Consider the following 20555-nt stretch of genomic DNA (forward strand, 5'->3'; position numbering starts at 1 on the left):
TAATTATGGATATTCTTTAAAAGAAAAACTGTCTTAGTGGTTTAAAGCCTGTCCAAGTTGAATTTATTATTCTAATTTCTTTTAATAAAGGTTGCATATCGGCGCCCACTATGGACTACATACTACTTCCGCCTTCCTGTCATAATTATATTAAATCGATTATTTTAAATTTTGGGTCACTCCTGATGGTCTGATCCGAGCTATCCAAGCCGTGAGAATAAGCTGGACTTAGTCCACATTTTAACTAATGAGAAGCTTACTGTCCCCTCAGAGACCAATTACACACCAACCATAATCTCCTTTATAAGCGCACAAAAGGTTTGTGCGCCACGCAGTAAACGCAATAATTAGTGATTGAGTATCCAGATAATGTGCGGGGCAGATGATGAGAAATTTGTGAATGGGAAACATTTAATCAGGTATTCGTTGTACGCTGTGACGCTTCCACGCCCGCAGCCAATCCCGTGCGCGCTGAAAATGTCGAACACGCCGAAACCAAACCAATGGCGCATCATATAGCAAAGACTAGCGCAAGAAGAGGCCAATCAGCGGGAGGCATGCAAACGAGGAATTTGCTCCGGCAGGCTCTGAATGTCAAGTAGTCAAAGATGGAGTCCGGGTCTGCGAGGCCGTGTGCTTGTGCATGGAAGACTTGCGATTTTTTCTGACTCTCCGAGCTCCGCAGATTTGATCCGTATCCACCCGCAGCCTCGCAGGATGACGGCTCGAATCCTCAAACTAGCGGAACGCGAAGTGTGGTTTGTGGAGAGGGCTGCTTTTCTTTGTTTTATGGACAACTTTTTCCCTTTTCTCCCCCCCCCCTTTCTCTCTCTCTCTCTTTTTTTTTTTTTTTTGCCCATAACGGATTGTCCCTCCCTGGCTTGATACTATTCATGATTTTGGAGGAGGAGGTTATGGAGGTGGAGAAGGTGGAGGAGGGGGAGGTTGGCCACGATGAGTTGTAGCTGATTTTTATTTATTTATTTTTAAAATCTTTTCTTTTTTGTGTGCGTAAATTGTCAGGAGCTCAGTGCAAACTTGGAAGTTGCAAAGGTCGAGATACGAAGATTTTCCTGTTTCTGTGACCTAAAGGAGCAAAACGGCGATAAGAGTTGAGTGAATCCCGCGCGCTGCGCATCTGGAAGCTCGTTTCAAAACTTGATCAGGACACGATTTAACGCCTTGTGGACAGACACCCCGCGTCCTCCACCTTATCGCGCCGTTATCTTAGTGCGGTGGGTCTCTCCGAGGGGGGTTCGGTGGGTGGGGGGGGGACATTTTCACGGTGCTAGCGTGTGCGTACGTTTAGTGCAGCCTATATGCTGTTGTGCAATCTAACAAGTCGTCAGTATGGTTCTGTGGGTTTGTGAGAGCTGGCCGGAGTGGCTCGCACAGCAAAGCCAGCGCTTCTAGATGGCGTATAGGCCGCTCACAGAGATGTATGGCGGATAAAGCTCCCAAGAACAGGTAAAAAAAAAGGGGGGGAAGAAAAAAGGGGTGGGTGGGGGGGAGAGGAACACCTTGAGGTGTATTTATAGGAATCGTCAGATGTCTGAGGAATGAGGAAGCTACGCTGTGTTCTGGACGCTTGCAACGCCTCTTTCCTGTCATGCTATAGATTCTGTACGTTGTGTAACTGCGCACCCATTGTGTAAACTTGCAGGATTTGCTTCACTTTTATTTCCAGGGAGTGCTACAGTTTACTAATTTTTTCCTGTATTGATGCAAACTTTTTTTTCAGTTTGAATATGTTAAATAATTTAGCTCAATTTTTCCCCCACCATGTGTTCGTTTTGCACAAAACTAATATTTATTTATTTTTAAAATGTGTTTTTATAGTTTGGCATTATCAGCCCTGGCTCTTTGAATCCTTTGAGAGAGAGAGAGAGAGAGAGAGAGAGAGAGTGTGTGTGTGTGTGTGTGTGTGTGTGTGTGTGTGTGTGTGTGTGTCCCCTCCCCTGTTTCCAACCTCCCATTTCTCCACCAAAATTAGAATGCATGTCATTCACTGGAGAGAATAGTATGGGCCCACATGCTGGGAAATTCCCATTCTCCCAGGGTGAGAGTAACCAATGCTGTTTAATTTGGGAAGTTCATTTAACTCCTCAGCTGAAAAGCTATACTGTTAATCTGTGACATCCTAACTTTTGTTTCCAGGACATGCACGCTTGCAGGGCTGAACTTTTTTTGAGCTAAACCCATGACTTTGTGCAGAAGTAACAATTTGTTTCCGGTTTAATTTAGTTAGTTTGCAAACTAACTTTACTTTTTTTTCCCTCTTTTTTTTTTTTTTTCTGATCCAACTGTGTGTGTGTGTGTGTGTGTGTGTGTGTGTGTGTGTGTGTGTGTGTGTGTGTGTGTGTGTGTGTGTGTGTGTGTGTGTGTGTGTGTTTTAATTCATTTGTGTGATTTAAGCGACTGTTTGTTGCAGGGCTGAGAAAACAAGGTGGGTAGTTGAGTCAGTATGTGCAGTGGAGGCTGATTGTGTCCATGTTGTTGTCCACTGCCCTTTTTCTGTTGCACTACTGGACACTGAGATGAGCAGTGCAATATTAAAAGGGCATTGGCTGATGAAACAGACACTCAAACCTCCCTTTACTGCCTTAACTCTTAACCTGCGTGTGGAGAGATTTTTTTTTTTTTTTTTTCCCCGGGTGTGCTTAAATGTGATGCAACTGTGTCTCCTGCTGCACGGAAACCTGTAGACTTAAGTCCACACTCGACAGACGTTATCAGCCACATGGAAGAAGACAGGTAAATTTGCATTTCAACACCCACCTTCTTGTTTTGTTATAAATAACACCTTTGCTTCTTATTTAAGCGTAATTGGAGTTTGGCTGTGAAGAATGGCTGTAACCCCCCACCCCCCCCACCCCCACCCCATGTCCACGTGCTGACACATGCTGAGGTCAGCTGCTTTGACAATGTTGCACTACTGTACCATCCATTCTAGCAGTGCAATAGTATTGTCATAGCATTTGGCCTCAGTTCACACTAAAACCGGTGCTTAAAGGGCTCGCTTCAGACGAGCTTGTGTAGAAGTAAAGCCAGTGTCTGATGGCAGGTAGAGGCAGAAAGCCTCCTAAGCTGTTTACCTAGTACTGTATTTACAGAGCAGAGTTTACACACATTTTCTAGGCTGACATAAGTCCTTGTGACCAGAGTTTTGGGTAATGGTTCACAAATGAGGCACATGAAGTAAAGAAGACACATATGGTACAGTTGGGTTTTTCTTTTTTTAGGAGGGGTCAAGCTTGTGATGGAAATCATCACATATTTCCATCAGGCGCCAAACAAAGTGCGAATTTAACTTAAAAAAAAAAAACCACACACACAACTGTAGATGGATTTGAAGTAAAAGCGGACACTGCAGTTTATTTATGTTAAAATGAAAAAACAATCAAGTTTTTCTCTTCTTATCAGACTTCTACCTTTTTTCTTCATGGTGTTCTGTTGTCAATGAGATGGTGAGCATGGATGTTGGGGTAAAATAAGCAGATGAAAAAGAAAAGGAGGAGGGGTGGGAGGTCAATGTATGTGGGGGGGGGGGGGGGTTTCTTTCTTTCTGAGCATCCTCGGTGGTAGCAGGTCGATGGGGGGAGGGGACGTTTGTGAGGAATGTAGGGAGCAAGGCCCTCTCACCCTCTTGCCTTTTGCCTTCCCTTTATTTTCTTTCTTCCTTCTCTTTCCGTGTCGAGATTAGGTGTCACTGCTCCTGCGTGCGTGCGTGTGTGCCTCGTGTTTGAACCCTGAAGTAGGAGAGCAAAGACGTTTGTTTTGATGACTGTCAGCGGACCTTTCTGGGTGGAAATGTTTAACCACAGTCCAGTTGCTGTTACAAGCTGCTGGAGAAGGACTCAAGGTATTATTAAAAACAGACAGGAAGCATATTTTGGGGCACAGATTGCCCCGCTGCAGTAAAAGGTTTCAGGTGAAAAGAAGGTTTGCTGTGACTGTGTAGTAAAGCTGGTTTATAGAATCTCATTAGGTCTCTCCAGAAAGGAACAAGGAAAAAAAAAGACAAAAAAGAAAACGTATGATAGTAATAATACATTTTAAACGGTGACAGAGGTGTTTCAGATGTAAAGGTGGGTCTTTCTGATTGCTCACCAGAGGGAAAACAAAAGCAGGCTTCAGTCACTTGACTGTGTGAAATTCTTCCTGAGTAAAGAACGTGACTTGTTTAGGCTTGCTTGCAATGCTTGCTGGGAAATCCTGGAATGTGTGGAATGGGGGACGGTGGTGCTTCTGCAGCTATCTGACTGCATAGAGCAGCAAGTATCCTGCAGTGAAACCCAACATGTCAGCAGTGCTTTTTGAGCAGCTTAAAACCTCAATCAGAGAATGCACGGTTAAACTCCAGGAAAGAGAAGCTAATTAAATGATTACATGAACTCAATTACAGAGCAAACGCTGTGCTTGTTTTGTTTGTCATTTATTTTTGGAGCTACTGCTCACGAGTTAATGTGTTTGATTTAGTTTTTGGTAATGTACATTTTTGAAAAGGGGGAAAAAAAACAAGTTAAATTATGTGATGCATTTATATAATTGATCTTAAACCAAGTAAATGTGTATTTCTTTTAAATAATTTATTTAACAGGTTTGTGAAACCTTTCTCATTAATCTGCTGTCATGTTCTTCTGTCACCCTCTCTCTAAATAAAGTCAGTTAAATTTACATCTTTGTCAGTTTTTTATTTTTTTTGCAAAATGATGGGTTTAAATGAAACCACACGATTGCACAGCAGATGCAGCATTCTCATAAAAATATAAATTGCCCTTTATACTCCAGTGACAAAGTCTAGAAAGTAGAGGGTGGAAAAAAAACATGAAAATTGTCAGTTTTTGTACCTAAACTTTGAAATCCCTGCAGGCCTTAAACGGACGGTTTAGCAGGGTGCACTTACAGCTTCGACAGTTTTGATGCACAAACAGATTTTCGCTCTGGATCTTGTTGCAAAATTGTGTTGCATTTATTAAAAACATTTATTTATTTATTTATTTTGCAAAACTTACAGAACTCCATTTTTAATTTGAGAGGAAACTAGAAAGTTTAGAAAGATGGCAGAAATCCTGCCTTAAATAATCAACTATTGTGAGTACGTGTGAACCGTATCGGTGTTATTGTGTCGTGGAAAAAATAAAAGTATATATTTGGGTTTAAATTTCACTTGGTGTAGACTATCCAGTCAAGTGGAAGACGGGGAAAACACTCAGAGCTTCACACGCAGTGAGGAAAAATGTTTGTAAATGCAAACAATGACCCAGCAAAGGCATAGGATCAACAAAGTGAAAATCATTAGGTTTGAAATTCATATGGCAAACATTAGGGGGTCAAACTCATCTGACTTCATGGGCCTTATACAGCCCAGTTTGACTGTAAGTGGGCCGGAGCAGTAAAAACCACCAGTAACTTTCAAATTACACCTCCAAGACTTTCCATTTGTTTTAGTGTAAGTAAGCACAATTTATTTTTAAATGTTTATATTCACTGAACCTTCCGTTTGCAAAGTAGATGATGAACAAGAAATAAAATATGATTTTTTTTAGTTTGTTGTGAACAATAGTATCTTATTTGTAGGCTCAGATCTAAAACCACTTTGGCATTCCATACATTTTCACTCTCGTGCAGTGATGCTGCTTTCGCTGCATAACAAAGCAAATAACTGGAATTATTAACGATTTCTTTGGCATTTTCACACTTTGCAAAGCCATTCAGTGTGGTGACATTTTTCACATTCTAATAAATGCAACAAACAGTTCAGAAAGGCCTCCAACCAAAAGCACATTAGCCACTGTGTTTAAATCAAACAGCAGGTTCTGGATGCTTCGACGGTGTGATGAGCTCTCTGGAGAGCAGACATGCTGTCATCGTTCAGCCGGGGTGCCATGTTAACCCTGACTGATGATAAAATACATCTAAACTGTGGCAGTAATACACATGTTGCATATATTGTAAAATATTTGCATAATTGTTCCCATTATATGCTTTTAGAAATTCATAACCACAGACTCTTTCACCACGTCTGTGCACTTGGATTTTGAGTCACATTCATTTCCCCCCAAAACACAGAACATATACGTGTTTTAATGGATTTCACCAACAGTATTATGGCTACTCGTGTTTCAAGTTCTCCTTTAATATCATGATAAAAATCATTGCTGTGAATTTTGTTTGCCAAAAATAATGCTGGTGTGAAACTCTATTAATGTCACGGCCCTATTTTGGATCCTGATGGCACTCCTCTTCCTCCTCTGTTTAAGCAGTTAGGCTATTAAAGGAGTGATCAGATGCTAAATTATTTTAAAGACAAACAGTTGTGATTTACAGTTCTCCCATCAGAGAGCGGTGTGGTGGCTATTGTGTGATGCGTAGGGTAGATTTGTATGTTAGTCTGATTTTTGGACAAGTCTAAAAAGGAAATTATTGTATTTTTGGCAGGGAACAAGTTTCCTATTTTATATAATCTCTTTTGTATTTCAGCAACTTTCAAAATATTTGAAACAGGAAGCAATGCTTTATTTTCATATTAAAAATGGGAGCTGGTACATTTGAAAAGAAAAGCAAAACTTGTCGTTTCTCTCGGCTCTTTTCTTTGCTGAGAGATAAATGAAGATGCACAGCCTCTCTGCTGATGTGCTGACCGTGCCCATCATTTAACCCTCTTCAAAGATTCATCCCTGCTGCAGAGAGGCAGTTTAATGCCATCCAAAGGACAGGCGCTGTAGTGCAGAGGCAACTAGTGAATTTGACACAATCACAAAATGCTCGTTATGCTGATGTGATAAATGATTAATGATGAAATGAAAATTTACCACAGCAACAAACTGATCATCAGAGCCTGCTTTAGTTTCACTGAACATCAAATAGCAGCGGACGCCGAGTGTGGGTTATTCTCACAAAATGCATTCATTCAAAAGCAGATTAAACAGAAGCGATCAGCTGATTTGTGCAGGTGAGAAAATACAACAGGGCAAAGCGAACACAATGACTCAAGAAACAGCAACAATAAACACGGGTGACCAACAGACAATGGGCAGGCAGAAATCCAAATAAACCAAAATAGCCCCGATACAAGAAGTGAAATCATCAAGGAAATGTTTATGTGCCTGTTTTGACAAGGAGGAGGAGGAGGGATTGAAAACTGAGCATTGGATTTACCTCTCGTGGCTTATCTGAAAACAATCTGAAGCAAGCAGCGAAAAAACGCAAAAGAGTTCATCTGTGTTAATCTTAAAGCAGCTGAAAGTTTGAAATATTTTTAAAACAATGATGACTTTAGATTAAGTTAGATTCACATTTAATCTCTTCACACACATCATCTTTACTAATGCTCTAAGTAGTTAATAAATAAAATAAAATAACACGATCAGCACATCACTGTGAAGCTGAAGTTTGGCTCCAGAGTGAAGCGTCACTGATGGTAAAGGATTTCACCATTTTCACCATCGTGACACTCTGATAGAAAATTCCTCCACAATCACACATGAGCGCGGAAATCCTACAGTAACAACGGAGAGAAAGTGTGTGTGTGTGCGTGTGTGTTCCTGGGATACAGAAGGAGAACAAATGCTAAATGTCCAGGTGCCCTGTGTCCTGCAGAGCCACACATATTTGTGAGTGTGTTTAGGTGTTTGCTCATGGATTGCGTCACATCTGTTTATGTTGGTGCTCTCCATGATGAATGAATACCCAGATGGAGGCTCCTGATATTAACATCTGCTTCTGCTTTCATGTATTCAAAATAAATGTAACTTATTTAAGTTTAACGATCAAGACGAGCTTCTGCAACAGCTGTGAGATAAATGTTTCTGGTATAAAAGTGATGAGAGCTTTTTGGAAGATTAAATATTTGTTTAAGGAGATAAAACTATTCAATATGTTTGTTGTGGGTATAAAAATAAACTCATTCAACCACACAGGAATCAATCCTCAGGTGGGCTGCAGAGGTGATCAGGCGCCACCCACTGGACAAAAACTTTAATGCAGAAAGTAAAATCTTTAACTACACGTTATTTTTCCTAAAGTATGCTATATTGCTATATTTTTAAGATTTTGCCTCCTAGTTTAAACGATCTGTTGCTGAGCTTTAAAATAATAATACTTATATTTTTGTGTGAAAAATCACATCTAAAAACTGTGATTGCAACAACTACAAAAAAAATTCTGAATATTATTTATCTCTCTTAGACAAAACTGATTTATATGCTTATTTAGGAGCTTTACTTCATTGAGAACAATAAAAACGGATTTTATGAATGTTTTATTGAACCAATTCAACAGATTATGGAGTAAAGCTCCTTTTTTTGAACATTTAAAAAAAAAAAATAAACCATTACATAACCTTTAAAACTAGAAGTAAAAACACTGAGTCTGTTTCTGTTTGAAATCCTAAACTGTCAGCGTGCATGTGGAGCAGTAAGTTAATTTCGTGCTAGTGTGTGCACCTTAGGTTTACAATAAACCCTTCATGTGTGCACGGGTACAAGCAGCCATCTTCAGTGTGTGAAATGTTAATGACAAGAAGATGCACATTACTCTGTAGCTTCTTCATCCCTGAGTCTGACTCTGCCGTCACTGCAATGGAAGAAACAAATGAACTACTTGTGAACTTTTTAACATGAACAAATGTAGAGAAGAAATACAGTTTATCATAAAGATCTGTTACCTCAGTTTTTGTTTGTGAGAGGATAGCTGTTGAGAGTAAGCGGCAATGACACAAAGTCTGGAGATGCCTCAGAAACAACCTCGTGGGGCATCTGAGAGAGAAAAAAAAAGACTCTCAGGATAAATGATGAAAGAGACAAACATCTCCTTTCTGTGATGTTTGACCAAAGAGGAGGGCTGACCAGGACTGGAGGAGCCATGAAGAGGTAATTGACGGGGTAATGCATCAGATTCAGGCAGGAGGAAGAGTACAGATCTGCATAGCGCATGAGCTGGCTGGCGAACAGCGTCTGCCTGGAGCCGCTGCGCAGGAGGCTGCCCATCTGGCCATATGACATGTCCATCCTGTAGGTCAGCAACTGCAAGTATAAAATAAACAATGCAGTGGCTTAATGGCACACATCACATCGAACATTTTAAATGTTGATGAGTGAAAATATACCAATCTGACTTCCTGCTTAGTCCAATTTAATTCTAAGAAAGTTAATTTTTTTGGGAATAGACTTCTTATAGACAGAGGGAGTCAAAAGTCATAATCTACCTCTGACGTGTTGTTTTAAGGAGATTCGTGTTACGCTCAGGAGCGTGCAGAGGTTTCCCTGCAGTCTTGGAGACCACAGATATTATCTGTTACTCGGTCATTAGTGTTACTGTCCTTCTACAGTTTTCATAGCAGAGTGCAGTTGCTGTTGTGTTGGAAATCATGTTGCACCATGAGTGTCCATGGATGGTAAATTTCCACAGAGGAAATGTGTCAGTGTACAGTTCAAGTCTCTGGCATGAGAGACACATTCCAGGAGCATGTTCATTCTTGCTCATTCAGGGATGATTTCTTGTTCAAAAACAGCTTCATTTTAACCATAAACTTTTTTGTACTGTTTTCTTTTATTCTGTCCTTTTAGCAGTAGACTGTATATGAAAGCTAGACACAACCTCAGGGTCTGAAAACTAAAGCATATTTTGAGGTGCCTTAAACCTGTATTTTTTCCAAAGGCCAGCAGGGGGCATCACCACCAGCTGGCTACAAGTCAGAATGTATAAAAGTCTATTGTAACATGACTCCCTGTTCACTTGATTTATGACCTCAGCAAACACTTTTATTGTTAACACTCATGGTTATAAGTTTTAAGTCATACTGAAAAGTTGATTATGGTCTGGTTTATGGAAAGATTGGGTATCCTTCAGTATGACACACGAATGAGTTACATCCTCAGGTTTTTTTGTAGCCAAACTCACCTTTTGCTCCTCGCTACCACTTTTGAACAGCCTTTGGTGGACTCTGTTCCATCTTTTTCATACAGTCTATGGTACTGGGCGTGTCAGTGTAATCGGGGATTGTAAACAGACTCCGAACAGTTTCCATAAAATACAAATCAGCACATGATTTCAACATCGAAGGCAATTTTATGTCTTCCGTACTGTTAACATGCCAACACCTGTATTTACTATTAAAAAATACACTTATTCTGTGAACCTTAACACTATGGGTGACTTGTGCCAACTAGTGCTGCAACTCGGTGACTGTGGAAAGTTACTCAATACTTTAAAAAGTGTAGTTTTAACCATATGTAGAGCGAAGGAATAGAAACACTGTCAAAGTGGTGAAGTGAACTGTAATGGTGCTGAACGACAGTTATGCTGCACAGACACATTTGGGTTTTCTTCTGCTACAATAGTGAAGCATTGCTATCGTAGTGGTAAATTTTAGAAGTGCATTTATGCATTTAAAATGACATAAAACGTATTCCAGGTATATCTCAGGACATATGAGACATATTTATTTCATGGTGGTGATAATTTAGCTCCCATGCAGGACTTTGAGCTTTCAACATACAGAGAATGAGGCAGAATTTGAATCCAAAAAAGCATTTCTAATACCAGCTGAAGGTACAGTGTAGGTTGTACGAATGCATTGAACTTTACGCGCATCCACAACTAAGGTGTGGAAATGTTTAAAATACTGTGTTGTGGTGTGCAGAGCTCACCTTCATTCTCATATGAATGGAACCGATGTCACGATATTCTTGACTGGTGGTGTCTGGGTGCCTTCAAAAGACACATATAGAAAAATGAACACGTGCTATGTCACTTTATCTAACTGTGTCACATGTAGGAAATGAAAAATCAAATGCAAGTCTTATCAGCATTAGTGTTAGTGAGTAAATACGCAGCGAAGAGTTCTCTCGTTTGGAATCTCAAGAGCTGCAAAACATCAACAAACTTGTTTAATTTCCAGTAAAAATGCATGAATTAATAAAACATTTAAAATCTTACATATGGTTACTGAATAAAATGTTAGTCTATCCCATCTATTCATGACACAAGATGGGATTTTTTTTTTTCCAAAACTGGGGCTTGTGGGTGCTTGTGCTCCACCTGCTAGCCACATATAGAACCCTGCACCTTATGAGAACATGTTGATTATTTCATTGGGTTTAACTATTTTAAATTATAGTAATGGTAAAGCTCACCGATCTAAAAACTGCAGATCTGAGTGCCTTTCAAATCTAAACATATCTACAGGAAATATACCGAAACAAAAAATAGACTCACTTGTTAAGTTCAGCTAAGTAGAGATCAAGACACTTGAGCTCCTCAAAGATATCTGAAAAACCAAGTATTGCATCAAAACCATGACACAACAGTAAAACAGCACACAATGAGTGGATCATTGTTCTTACTTTTCCTTTCCTCCCACACTTGCAGCTCTTTGGTGAGCTCAGGAACGACCAGGAAAGTCTTCCAGCCCTGTCTCTTCTTAGACTTCAGGATGTCGCCAAAGATGTGATCTCCGACATAGAGGATGTCCTTGCCTATGACGCCCAGCAGATCACAAACAATGTCTGAGGATCCTGTAACCAGAAAACACAAGTTAAGCAGCTGAACTGAACAGAATTGAACGTTACTAATAAGGACAAAATAGTCGAAGGAAAACTCAGTGCTGTCTCACCTCCTGCGTAGACTGTTCCATGCTGGAGGTCACCGGTGTATGTCCCGATGTGAAGCTTTCCTGTGTTCTGTGTATAAAAAGGAAACAGATTACTGGAAACTGTTGATGCTCAACATTGTGATGCAACTCTTCAAACACTCTTTCACACCGTGTCCACTTGTCTCAGCACAGTCCCCTCTGCAAAGAACAGCGGCTTTTTGGTGTCCACAACGACAAGGTCGAAATACGAGCGCCAGCTCTTTCTGGGGCTTCCAGGCTGGAAGGAAAAAATTTTTTTTTTTAAACGTCATTCTCATGATTCTCTTTAGAGGACAGAAAGTCCAACCACAGTTGAAGATGCCTTACCTTCACATTACTTTCCAGCAGGTATGTCATGATGACCTTGATGAAGAAGGTAAAGTGTAAAATATACAGTTAGAATGATTTAAAAGGCAGAATGATCATTTACAATGATCTCATAAACATTAACAGGCCGCTTCATTAGGTCTACCTATTCAACTGCTTGTTAATGCAAATATCTAATCAACCAATCACATGGCAGCAACTCAGTGCGTTTAGCTGTGCCAGAACCCAGAGAAGCCAGACTACTTTGAGCCATAAAGGAAACAGTATCTCAAACTTTTGGCTTCAACATTCAGACTCAGAATTTGTTCTCCGAGGAAGGGCCTTGTTGAATATATGCCACAAAGAATTGAGGCAATTCTGAAGGAAAAAGGGGTCCAACCTAGTAATAGCAAGGTGTAGCTGACGATGGGGGCATTGATTTTCCTTTGTAGTTGGAAGGTTTTAGTCATGGCACACTCACCTCGGTGTAGTAGTAGTCACTGTTAGTGGCGAGGAAAACCTTGGCCACCTCTTTGATCCGGGTGAGGAGCACAGGGAGGTTTGGCTGTAAACATTTATACTTTCAGTGTTTCAGTCTGCTAACATAAACTCAGACTGATAATCTTTTCAGTTTACTCACATCTCTGACAACGTATTTCTCCAAATTCTTGGTAGTTAATTCTTTCAAGGATCCCTAAAAAACAGTTTGAACATTTTGTAATTTTGAGAAGTCCACACATTTTCTTTGTGTTTAACGTTGCACTTTGGCGGGTTTTGTGAACTCACCGTATCATGAGTGTAGTCCACGGCATCTCGAACATCCTGGAACATACTTCTGTACGACATTAGCAAGTCACCGTGCTGGAAACCTTTCAGGAGGCTGGAAGAGTTTAACACAGGTATGGAAGGGACAAAGAGTTTATTCAACAGTGAATATTTCTCCAAGTCTTGGTGGGATGATAGTTTAATATAATATGGATAAAATATGTGACTTACTTTGTGTATCTGGTACATCCAGTAAAGAAGTCAACCAGGCAGGCATAGAGATAAGTCTCTGCAGGGTGCATATAAATCGTAAATTGTTTATAATGCATAGGAAAATTTGAAAAATTGTAGAAAAGCAAAGACGCTAAACAAAATTTACACAAAGTATAGCAGAGTGCAGGATTTTATACCTGAAAGATTGAAGAGAGTGTTCAGGATGTAAAAGCGATCAGTGTCGTCTCTCTGGATGAACATGTTCGGGTAATATTTGTGAATGTCTTCACTGTGGCACAAAATGATAACACGGATCAATGTTAACAACCCAGATGCACTGACTGGCTGCAGAGAAACAAAAACATTTTTGCAAACGTGCGTGAATTTACATCTAGTTTGTGTAAATTCTTAGCTTTGAACTCACTTGCTTGTACTGACTGCTGCGATTTACAAGCAAAAAAGAAGAAGTTGACAGCCATTTCAGTGAGACAATATAAAGGCCAAAACAAAACTACTCAATTTTGAGATTTTTTTTTTCTTCCTTGTCTGTTGGATATCAATGCAAACCAGTTTTTATTCAGTGAGGTAATATCTCATTTTCATATTTAAAAGGAAACCTGATGTTGCTTTTTTTATAACAACAAAAAAAAGGTGGGACTTAATTACACAAGTGAGACCGCTGATGTTGATAACTGTTTGTTGACATTGTGTCTATATCTAACAATTTTATGCTGACTTGATTTTTTTTAAAACAAGTTTATGGAATTACAGCCATGTTCATACACATTCCCCTGTTTTCAGAGGCTCAACAGCAATTGAACAAACCAAAATTACTTTATATATAAGAATTGCTTATAATACTTCAATAAAAATCCTTTGCAGTCAGTAACTGTCTGAAGTCTAAAAGTCTAGAAGAATGGATGTCACCAAGTGCTACGTTTCTTCCCTGAAGTTTATTTGGGATTTTCAGTCTGATGATGGCCTTCTTCACTTGCACTGACAGCTCTTTGTACCTCCTGTTGAGAGTTTCAAATATAGTTATGCACTTGGACCAGGACCTCACCTGGCTATGAAACTGTCAGGGAGCCCTCTGTCACAGAAAATAGGGGACTGTGTATAAAAATTACTGTAATGTAATTTTTGAATTAAAGCTGAAAGTTTATAAGTTAATCACATCTTGATTGTTTAATATAAATTTAACTCTAGTGGTATATATAGAGGTGTATATTATTACTTCATAATATATATATATATATATATATATATATATATATATATATATATATATGTGTGTGTGTGTGTGTGTGTGTGTGTGTGTGTGTGTGTGTGTGTGTGTGTGTGTGCGTGCGTGTGTGTGTGCGTGTGTGTGTGTGTGTGTGTGTTGAATCCAACTGGCCCAGCCTTGCTTGGGTTTTAGTCTTTATGTTTCTGTCTCTTTCTCTCTGCCTGTCCTCACCTCGATGATCTCTATCATTCCAAACAGTACAAGATAGATTATACAAACATTTTCTTTACTGTATTCACTTGTTTCCAACTTTACCCTTTGAGGAACTGAAAGCCATGACTGCAGACTAATATATTTCCATTTGAGTCCACCTTCAGGAGGTTCCCATATGTAGTGTCAACCACTAAGCCACTGAGGGGGAGAAAAGGGGAGAAGGTTTATCAATAATAGACAAGAACAAACAAAAAAATATAAGAAGAATTGATTGGCTACTTCATTGTGGCGTAAATCGACTTGGAACTAACCGAGTGGGGAAGCTGTGGTCGTACTTGTAGCGCAGAATCTCATGAGGGTATCCAATGGACACCATCCTGTCTCGTATCTGCTCAAAGCCCAAGCTCTCGTAGTCGGGAGACGTATACGCTGCAAGCAGAAATGCACACAGCAAAAACATGAATACACAATCATCCACTGTTGTGCAGCTTGTTTGAAAGGAAAGTCAGAAACTAAAATGAAGAATTCAGCACAGAGAGTTCAAAATTATGAATGAAGACAACATGTAGCATCTTCAGGGTGATTTAATATTTTATACACATGCTGTAAAAAGTATGATAAGCAAAATATAGTTTAAAAATGAACAAATATAGATTAAGTACCTTATACTTCATTCTGCTCAGGGAAGGGTTTTATCCTTTGTTAAGTAATAATGACTTTATTGGTAGGATACATGGTATCCTGTTGGTATCTAGACCATTATACACTCTATATATTGTACTATAGATAAATAGGTGGCAATTTTTAAAAGTGTGCAGTAAACATAAATTAAACAATCAAGTTAAAGTAAAAGTAAAAATGACGTTATTATACAGTTATACATAAACTGTACTGTTCTTGGCCAAGTGTATCAAATGTAAACATTGTATAGCTGACATCATCACAACACTGCAAACTTAAGGATTTGTAGGTAAATAATAATCCTATGACTCTCTGTGCTAGACACAGTCATGTTCCTCAGAAAGCAAGGAGAAGTACAGATAACTCAATATCAAATAGAATAAATAAAGATGATTAAACTTTTTTTTTTGCTTCTACTTACTTGCTAGCGTGTAGTCCATGTCGAAGCCATAGCATTTAATATTTTCCAGCGTCAGGCTTCTGTTGACAAACACCCTGTGATCAAACAGAAACACAGCTGAAGGCAGACAGTCATAGAAATTCATTTTTTATGCACTATGGTCAATTTGATGTTTTCATTTATCAGAATGGGTTTCCTAAGGTTCAGTTTGCGTCTTGGCTTTTTGACATCAGGTCTGCCCTGAGATGTGGATTAAATGAATCTTCAAGGGGCAGAAGTCATTTAGTGTGTGAAGCTATGATTTAATTTCTCTTTTCCACCAAAGAAATTCAGAGACTTCCATACTTAGTTTGAACCTATCCTACCCTTGAAGTCCCTCAAGTCAGGGTGGTGCTGGGTGGAGGCTAAAGATGTTATCAAAACCAATGTCATCACAGATGTTTGAAATGACTGCCAAATACTTAACATGGTGTATTTTGAACAACATATTAAAAATAATCATGACGTATTTTTGTCTGTCATGTATTTTCTACATCATTTGCCCCCAGATGCTACCTTTTAACCACACAGAGCAGGGAGGCCTGTCTGCAGCACCAGGATGGCCCAGTCTCAACCTTTCCTGACAGTTCATACATATAGAGTTGCTGTAAATAATTAATCTGTAAGCTCTTGTTCTGTGAATGTGTTTCTCCTGAGTTCCACACAGAAAATAAAAGCTGTCAGCAAGGGAGTGTTTCTGATGCAGGAGCACTTACTGACAGGAAGCAGCTGAATAAGCTGATGATTCAAATAGTTGTGTAGGTTAGAGTGCAAACTTTCAGAATAGAGAAATAGGTCAGAATGTCAGAAAGCACTGGAAGTTGTGGAAATATACCAGTGGATTTTTTAAATTTATTTTTTGCAATTCATTGTCTAACTTTTTTTTTTTTTTTTTTTTTTTTTTTTTTTTTTTTTTCCATGGCCTCTCCGAACTCCTCCCACACCCGAGTTTTTGCTTCAGCCACTGCCCGAGCCGCATTCCGCTTGGCCTGTCGATACCTGTCGGCTGCCTCCGGAGTCCCACAGGCTAACCAAGCCCGATAGGCCTCCTTCTTCAGCCTGGTGGCTCCCTTCACCTCTGGTGTCCACCATTTGGTTCGGGGATTACCACCACGGCAGGCACCGACCACCTTGCGGCCGCAGCTCAATGCAGCAGCTTCGGCAATGGAGACGCTGAACATGGTCCATTCGGACTCAATGTCCCCAGTCTCCCTCGGAATGCTGTTGAAGCTCTGCCGGAGGTGTGCGTTGAAGATCTCGCGGACTGGGGCCTCTGCTAGACGTTCCCAGCACACCCTCACTACGCGTTTAGGTGCACCAGGTCTGTCCAGCGTCCTCCCCCGCCACCTGATCCAACTCACCACCAGGTGGTGATCAGTTGACAGCTCAGCCCCTCTCTTCACCCGAGTGTCCAGAACATATGGTCGCAGGTCTGGTGATACGATTACAAAATCGATCATCGACCTACGGCCTAGAGCATCCTGGTGCCACGTGCACTTATGGACACTCTTATGTTCGAACAGGGTGTTCGTTATGGCCAAACTGTGATTAGCACAGAAGTCCAATAACAAAGCACCGCTCGGGTTCAGATCAGGGAGGCCGTTCCTCCCAATCACGCCCCTCCAGGTCTCGCTGTCGTTACCCACGTGAGCATTGAAGTCTCCCAGCAGGACAACAGAGTCTCCAGGTGGAGCACCTTCCAGCACCCCCCCCAGGGACTCTAAGAAGGCTGGGTACTCCGAACTGCCACTCGGCGCATAAGCGCAGATGACAGTCAGGACCCGTTCCCCGACCCTAAGGCGCAGGGAACAAACCCTCTCGTCCACCGGGAAAAACCCCAACGTACCGGCAGCAAGCCGAGGGGATATAAGAATACCCACCCCAGCCCGCCGCCTCTCACCAGGGGCAACTCCAGACTGAGACAGAGTCCAGCCCCTCTCCAGGAGACTGGTTCCAGAGCCCAGACAATGCGTAGAGGTGAGCCCAACTATATCTAGCCGGTACCTCTCAACCTCACGCACCAACTCAGGCTCCTTCCCCACCAGAGAGGTGACATTCCATGTCCCTATTGCCAGTCTTGGCAGCCGGGGGTCGGTCCGCCAGGGCCTCCGCTCCTGGCCGCCACCCGGCTCACAATGCACCCGACCCCTATGGCGCCTCCTGCGGGTGGTGGGCCTGCGGGAGGATGGGCCCATGTCTCCTCTTCGGGCTGTGCCCGGCCGGGCCCCATGGACTAAGGCCCGGCCACCAGACGCTCGCCCTCGGGCACCCTCCCCGGGCCTGTCTCCGGTTCTGTTCATAATTTTTATGGACAGGATTTCTAGGCGCAGCCAAGTGGCGGAGGGCTTTCGCTTTGGTGGCCTCAGAATCTCATCTCTGATTTTTGCGGATGATGTGGTTCTGTTGGCTTCATCGGGTGAGGGCCTCCAGCTCGCACTGGAGCGGTTCGCAGCCGAGTGTAACGCAGTGGGAATGAGGATCAGCACCTCCAAATCTGAGGCCATGGTTCTCAGCCGGAAAAGGGTGGAGTGCCCACTCCGGGTCGGGGATGAGTTCCTGCCCCAAGTGGAGGAGTTCAAGTATCTCGGGGTCTTGTTCGCGAGTGATGGGAGAAGGGAGCTGGAGATCGACAGACGGATTGGGGCTGCGGCTGCAGTAATGCGGACACTGCACCGGTCAGTCGTGGTGAAGAGGGAGCTGAGTGTAAAAGCGAAGCTCTCAATTTACCGGTCGATCTACGTCCCTACCCTCACCTATGGCCACGAGCTGTGGGTAGTGACCGAAAGAACGAGATCGCGGATACAAGCGGCGGAAATGAGCTTCCTCCGAAGGGTGGCTGGCCTCTCCCTTAGAGATAGGGTGAGAAGTTCGGCCATCCGGGAGGGGCTTAGAGTAGAGCAGCTGCTGCTCCACATCGAAAGGAGCCAGCTGAGGTGGTTCGGGCATCTGGCAAGGATGCCCCCTGGGCGCCTCCTGGGCGAGGTGTTCCAGGCATGTCCCACCGGGAGGAGGCCCCGGGGCAGACCCAGGACACGCTGGAGAGATTATATCTCTCGGCTGGCCTGGGAACGCCTTGGTATTCCCCCGGACAAGCTGGAGGAGGTGGCTGGGGAGAGGGAGGTCTGGACCTCTTTGCTTAGGCTGCTACCCCCGCGACCCGACCTCGGATAAGCGGATGAAGATGGATGGATGGATGGATGTCTAACTTATTATATGAGCAACAGTATTCTTATGATGTAAAAATACGTAATTAACTTGTGATCAGCAAAAATGCAAAGAAAGAGCTGAAACTGACGACTTTTCTTTTCTTTTTGTGTTCTTTTTTTAAAAATATATTGTAAAACCTTAGAAATTCTGATCGTGGAAATTCATCTTTAGGTTAAAAAGTGTTTCAATTAGCAGCAGTTTACATATTCGTGTGCAATATTACCCCAGTTGAACTTACTTTTGTTCAAGGCGCCTCTTCTTCTCCTCGGTGGAGATGCTTGTGTCCATTGCCTCCATGGTCCACACCTGCTGATGTGCAGCTCCTCTTTTCAAAGAGGTATTTAAATTCTCAAATGTACCCAAAACTTTGTAGGCGTGCCGCTGAGCGTCTTCTCTGTTTTTGTGCACATGTTGAAACCCCTCCTTTTGACTAAGTGCTTATTAATGACGTAAACGGCCGTGGGACACGCGCACGCAGCCTGCCGCCCCCCTGCATTGACACCCATGGTGCTGCGGAGCTTTCAGCTTGGAGTGGGTAGATTGTGTTATCAGAGGCACACACATGTGCACAGGCTACATGTGTGCGTAACCAGAGGTGTGGACTCGAGTCACATGACTTGGACTCGAGTCAGACTCGAGTCATTAATTTTATGACTTTAGACTTGACTTGAAAAAATGTTCTAAGACTTGTGACTTGACTTGGACTTTTACACCAATGACTTGGGACTTGAATTGGACTTGAACCCGTTTACTTGAAAAGACTTGATATTTTACCCCAAATATAAAATTTAACATGCATATTATATAGAGATTGAAAATGTGACGTCATTCACGGGTAGAACCGCAAAGGATTCTGGGAACTCGTGGCAAGCGGTACTAGCGCACGCAGGCTTTCAATTAAAATCAGTTATACAGCGATAAAAAGAAACACAAAAATGTCAAGAAGCCGTTGTATGATTAACTGCAATAGCCGGTCGCATGACAGCCACGGGAAGCCGACGGGTAAAGAGATCGGTTGTTATCGGATTATGTCGTTGAAGAGAAATTGTTCGAGCCATGTTTCCGAAGTAACAAAGAGGCGACTGGATTGCAGCCATTCAAAGATCAAATATAACGTCCCAGAACACTCCAGCTCACAGGTTAGTCTGCTCCAAGCATTTACACGAAGGTCAGTGTTTTTTAGTAGTTAATACGTCATTTTCATAACATAATTGGTGATATAGGTTACAAGCAAGTCTGGCGCTGAACAGAAATTGTCGCGCTATGCTCCTTTATTTATTGTGCATAAATAGTGAATTGTCCTGACACAATATTGCGTTTCTCCTCTGTTATTATGGTACATTGACAAAAACATATACTTTTATTCACAGGATAAAACAGGTTTGTATCACTAATTGCCCAGTACGATTACAGCATACAATATTGTTGTCACTGCTACATTTCTGTAACGCGTACCAGAAATTATTTCCACTACTAATTAATTACCGTTGAGCTCAAAGGTCCTATTAATAAACGGTTAAGGAATGTGTATTTATGAAGACGATTTGTGAGACTGGTAAACTTATGATACGTACGATGGTCTTTCGTTCTACACGGTGCATTTCAAGGTCCTGTACCCATCCGTCGGTAAACTGTACCTGGGCTTGTTGCAGTGACCTGAAGTTACTAAACTTCATGAGTGTATGCACTCACTCCAAGAACCGTATGATTATAAATATGCATATAAATATGCTACGATGAGATAGCTGACTTCATCTAACTAGCAAATGTTGTCCAGGCTACGTTGGTGATACAGTTTTTTTTAATGTGTATGATATTTTTGTCATGCGATTTTAAAGCTGGTCCTACAACCGCATCCAAGAATAACATGC

At 41.7% G+C, this 20555-nt stretch overlaps 1 protein-coding gene across 3 annotated transcripts; it reads right to left on the reverse strand.

Moving 5' to 3' along the window:
• Positions 1-3692: 3692 nt before the first annotated feature.
• nt5c2l1 (5'-nucleotidase, cytosolic II, like 1) lies at positions 3693-19066 on the reverse strand. 3 transcript variants are annotated; one of them, XM_085359746.1, is made up of 18 exons: positions 18923-19066; positions 15460-15533; positions 14669-14786; positions 14460-14555; positions 13117-13208; positions 12938-12995; positions 12728-12821; positions 12582-12635; positions 12423-12506; positions 11963-11998; positions 11766-11873; positions 11618-11684; positions 11349-11519; positions 11221-11272; positions 10653-10713; positions 8669-9026; positions 8539-8577; positions 3693-3749 (listed from the first exon to the last, which is right to left on the reverse strand). In XM_085359746.1, exons 1-16 carry the CDS (start codon positions 18979-18981, stop codon positions 8670-8672), a joined length of 1581 nt encoding a protein of 526 aa, XP_085215872.1. In that variant the 5' UTR covers positions 18982-19066; the 3' UTR covers positions 3693-3749; positions 8539-8577; position 8669. The 3 variants fall into 3 exon arrangements, with proteins under 3 accessions (XP_085215872.1, XP_085215873.1, XP_085215871.1); XM_085359747.1 differs by lacking the exon at positions 3693-3749 and having other exon boundaries at positions 8315-8577; positions 8669-8759; positions 8850-9026; XM_085359745.1 differs by lacking the exon at positions 3693-3749 and having other exon boundaries at positions 8315-8577.
• Between the last annotated feature and the right edge of the window lie 1489 nt (positions 19067-20555).

The sequence above is a fragment of the Diplotaxodon limnothrissa genome, linkage group LG7 (genome assembly GCF_057381915.1).
Source record: "Diplotaxodon limnothrissa isolate DT_005_m linkage group LG7, D_limnothrissa_male_GT1.1, whole genome shotgun sequence".
Lineage (NCBI taxonomy): Eukaryota > Metazoa > Chordata > Actinopteri > Cichliformes > Cichlidae > Diplotaxodon > Diplotaxodon limnothrissa.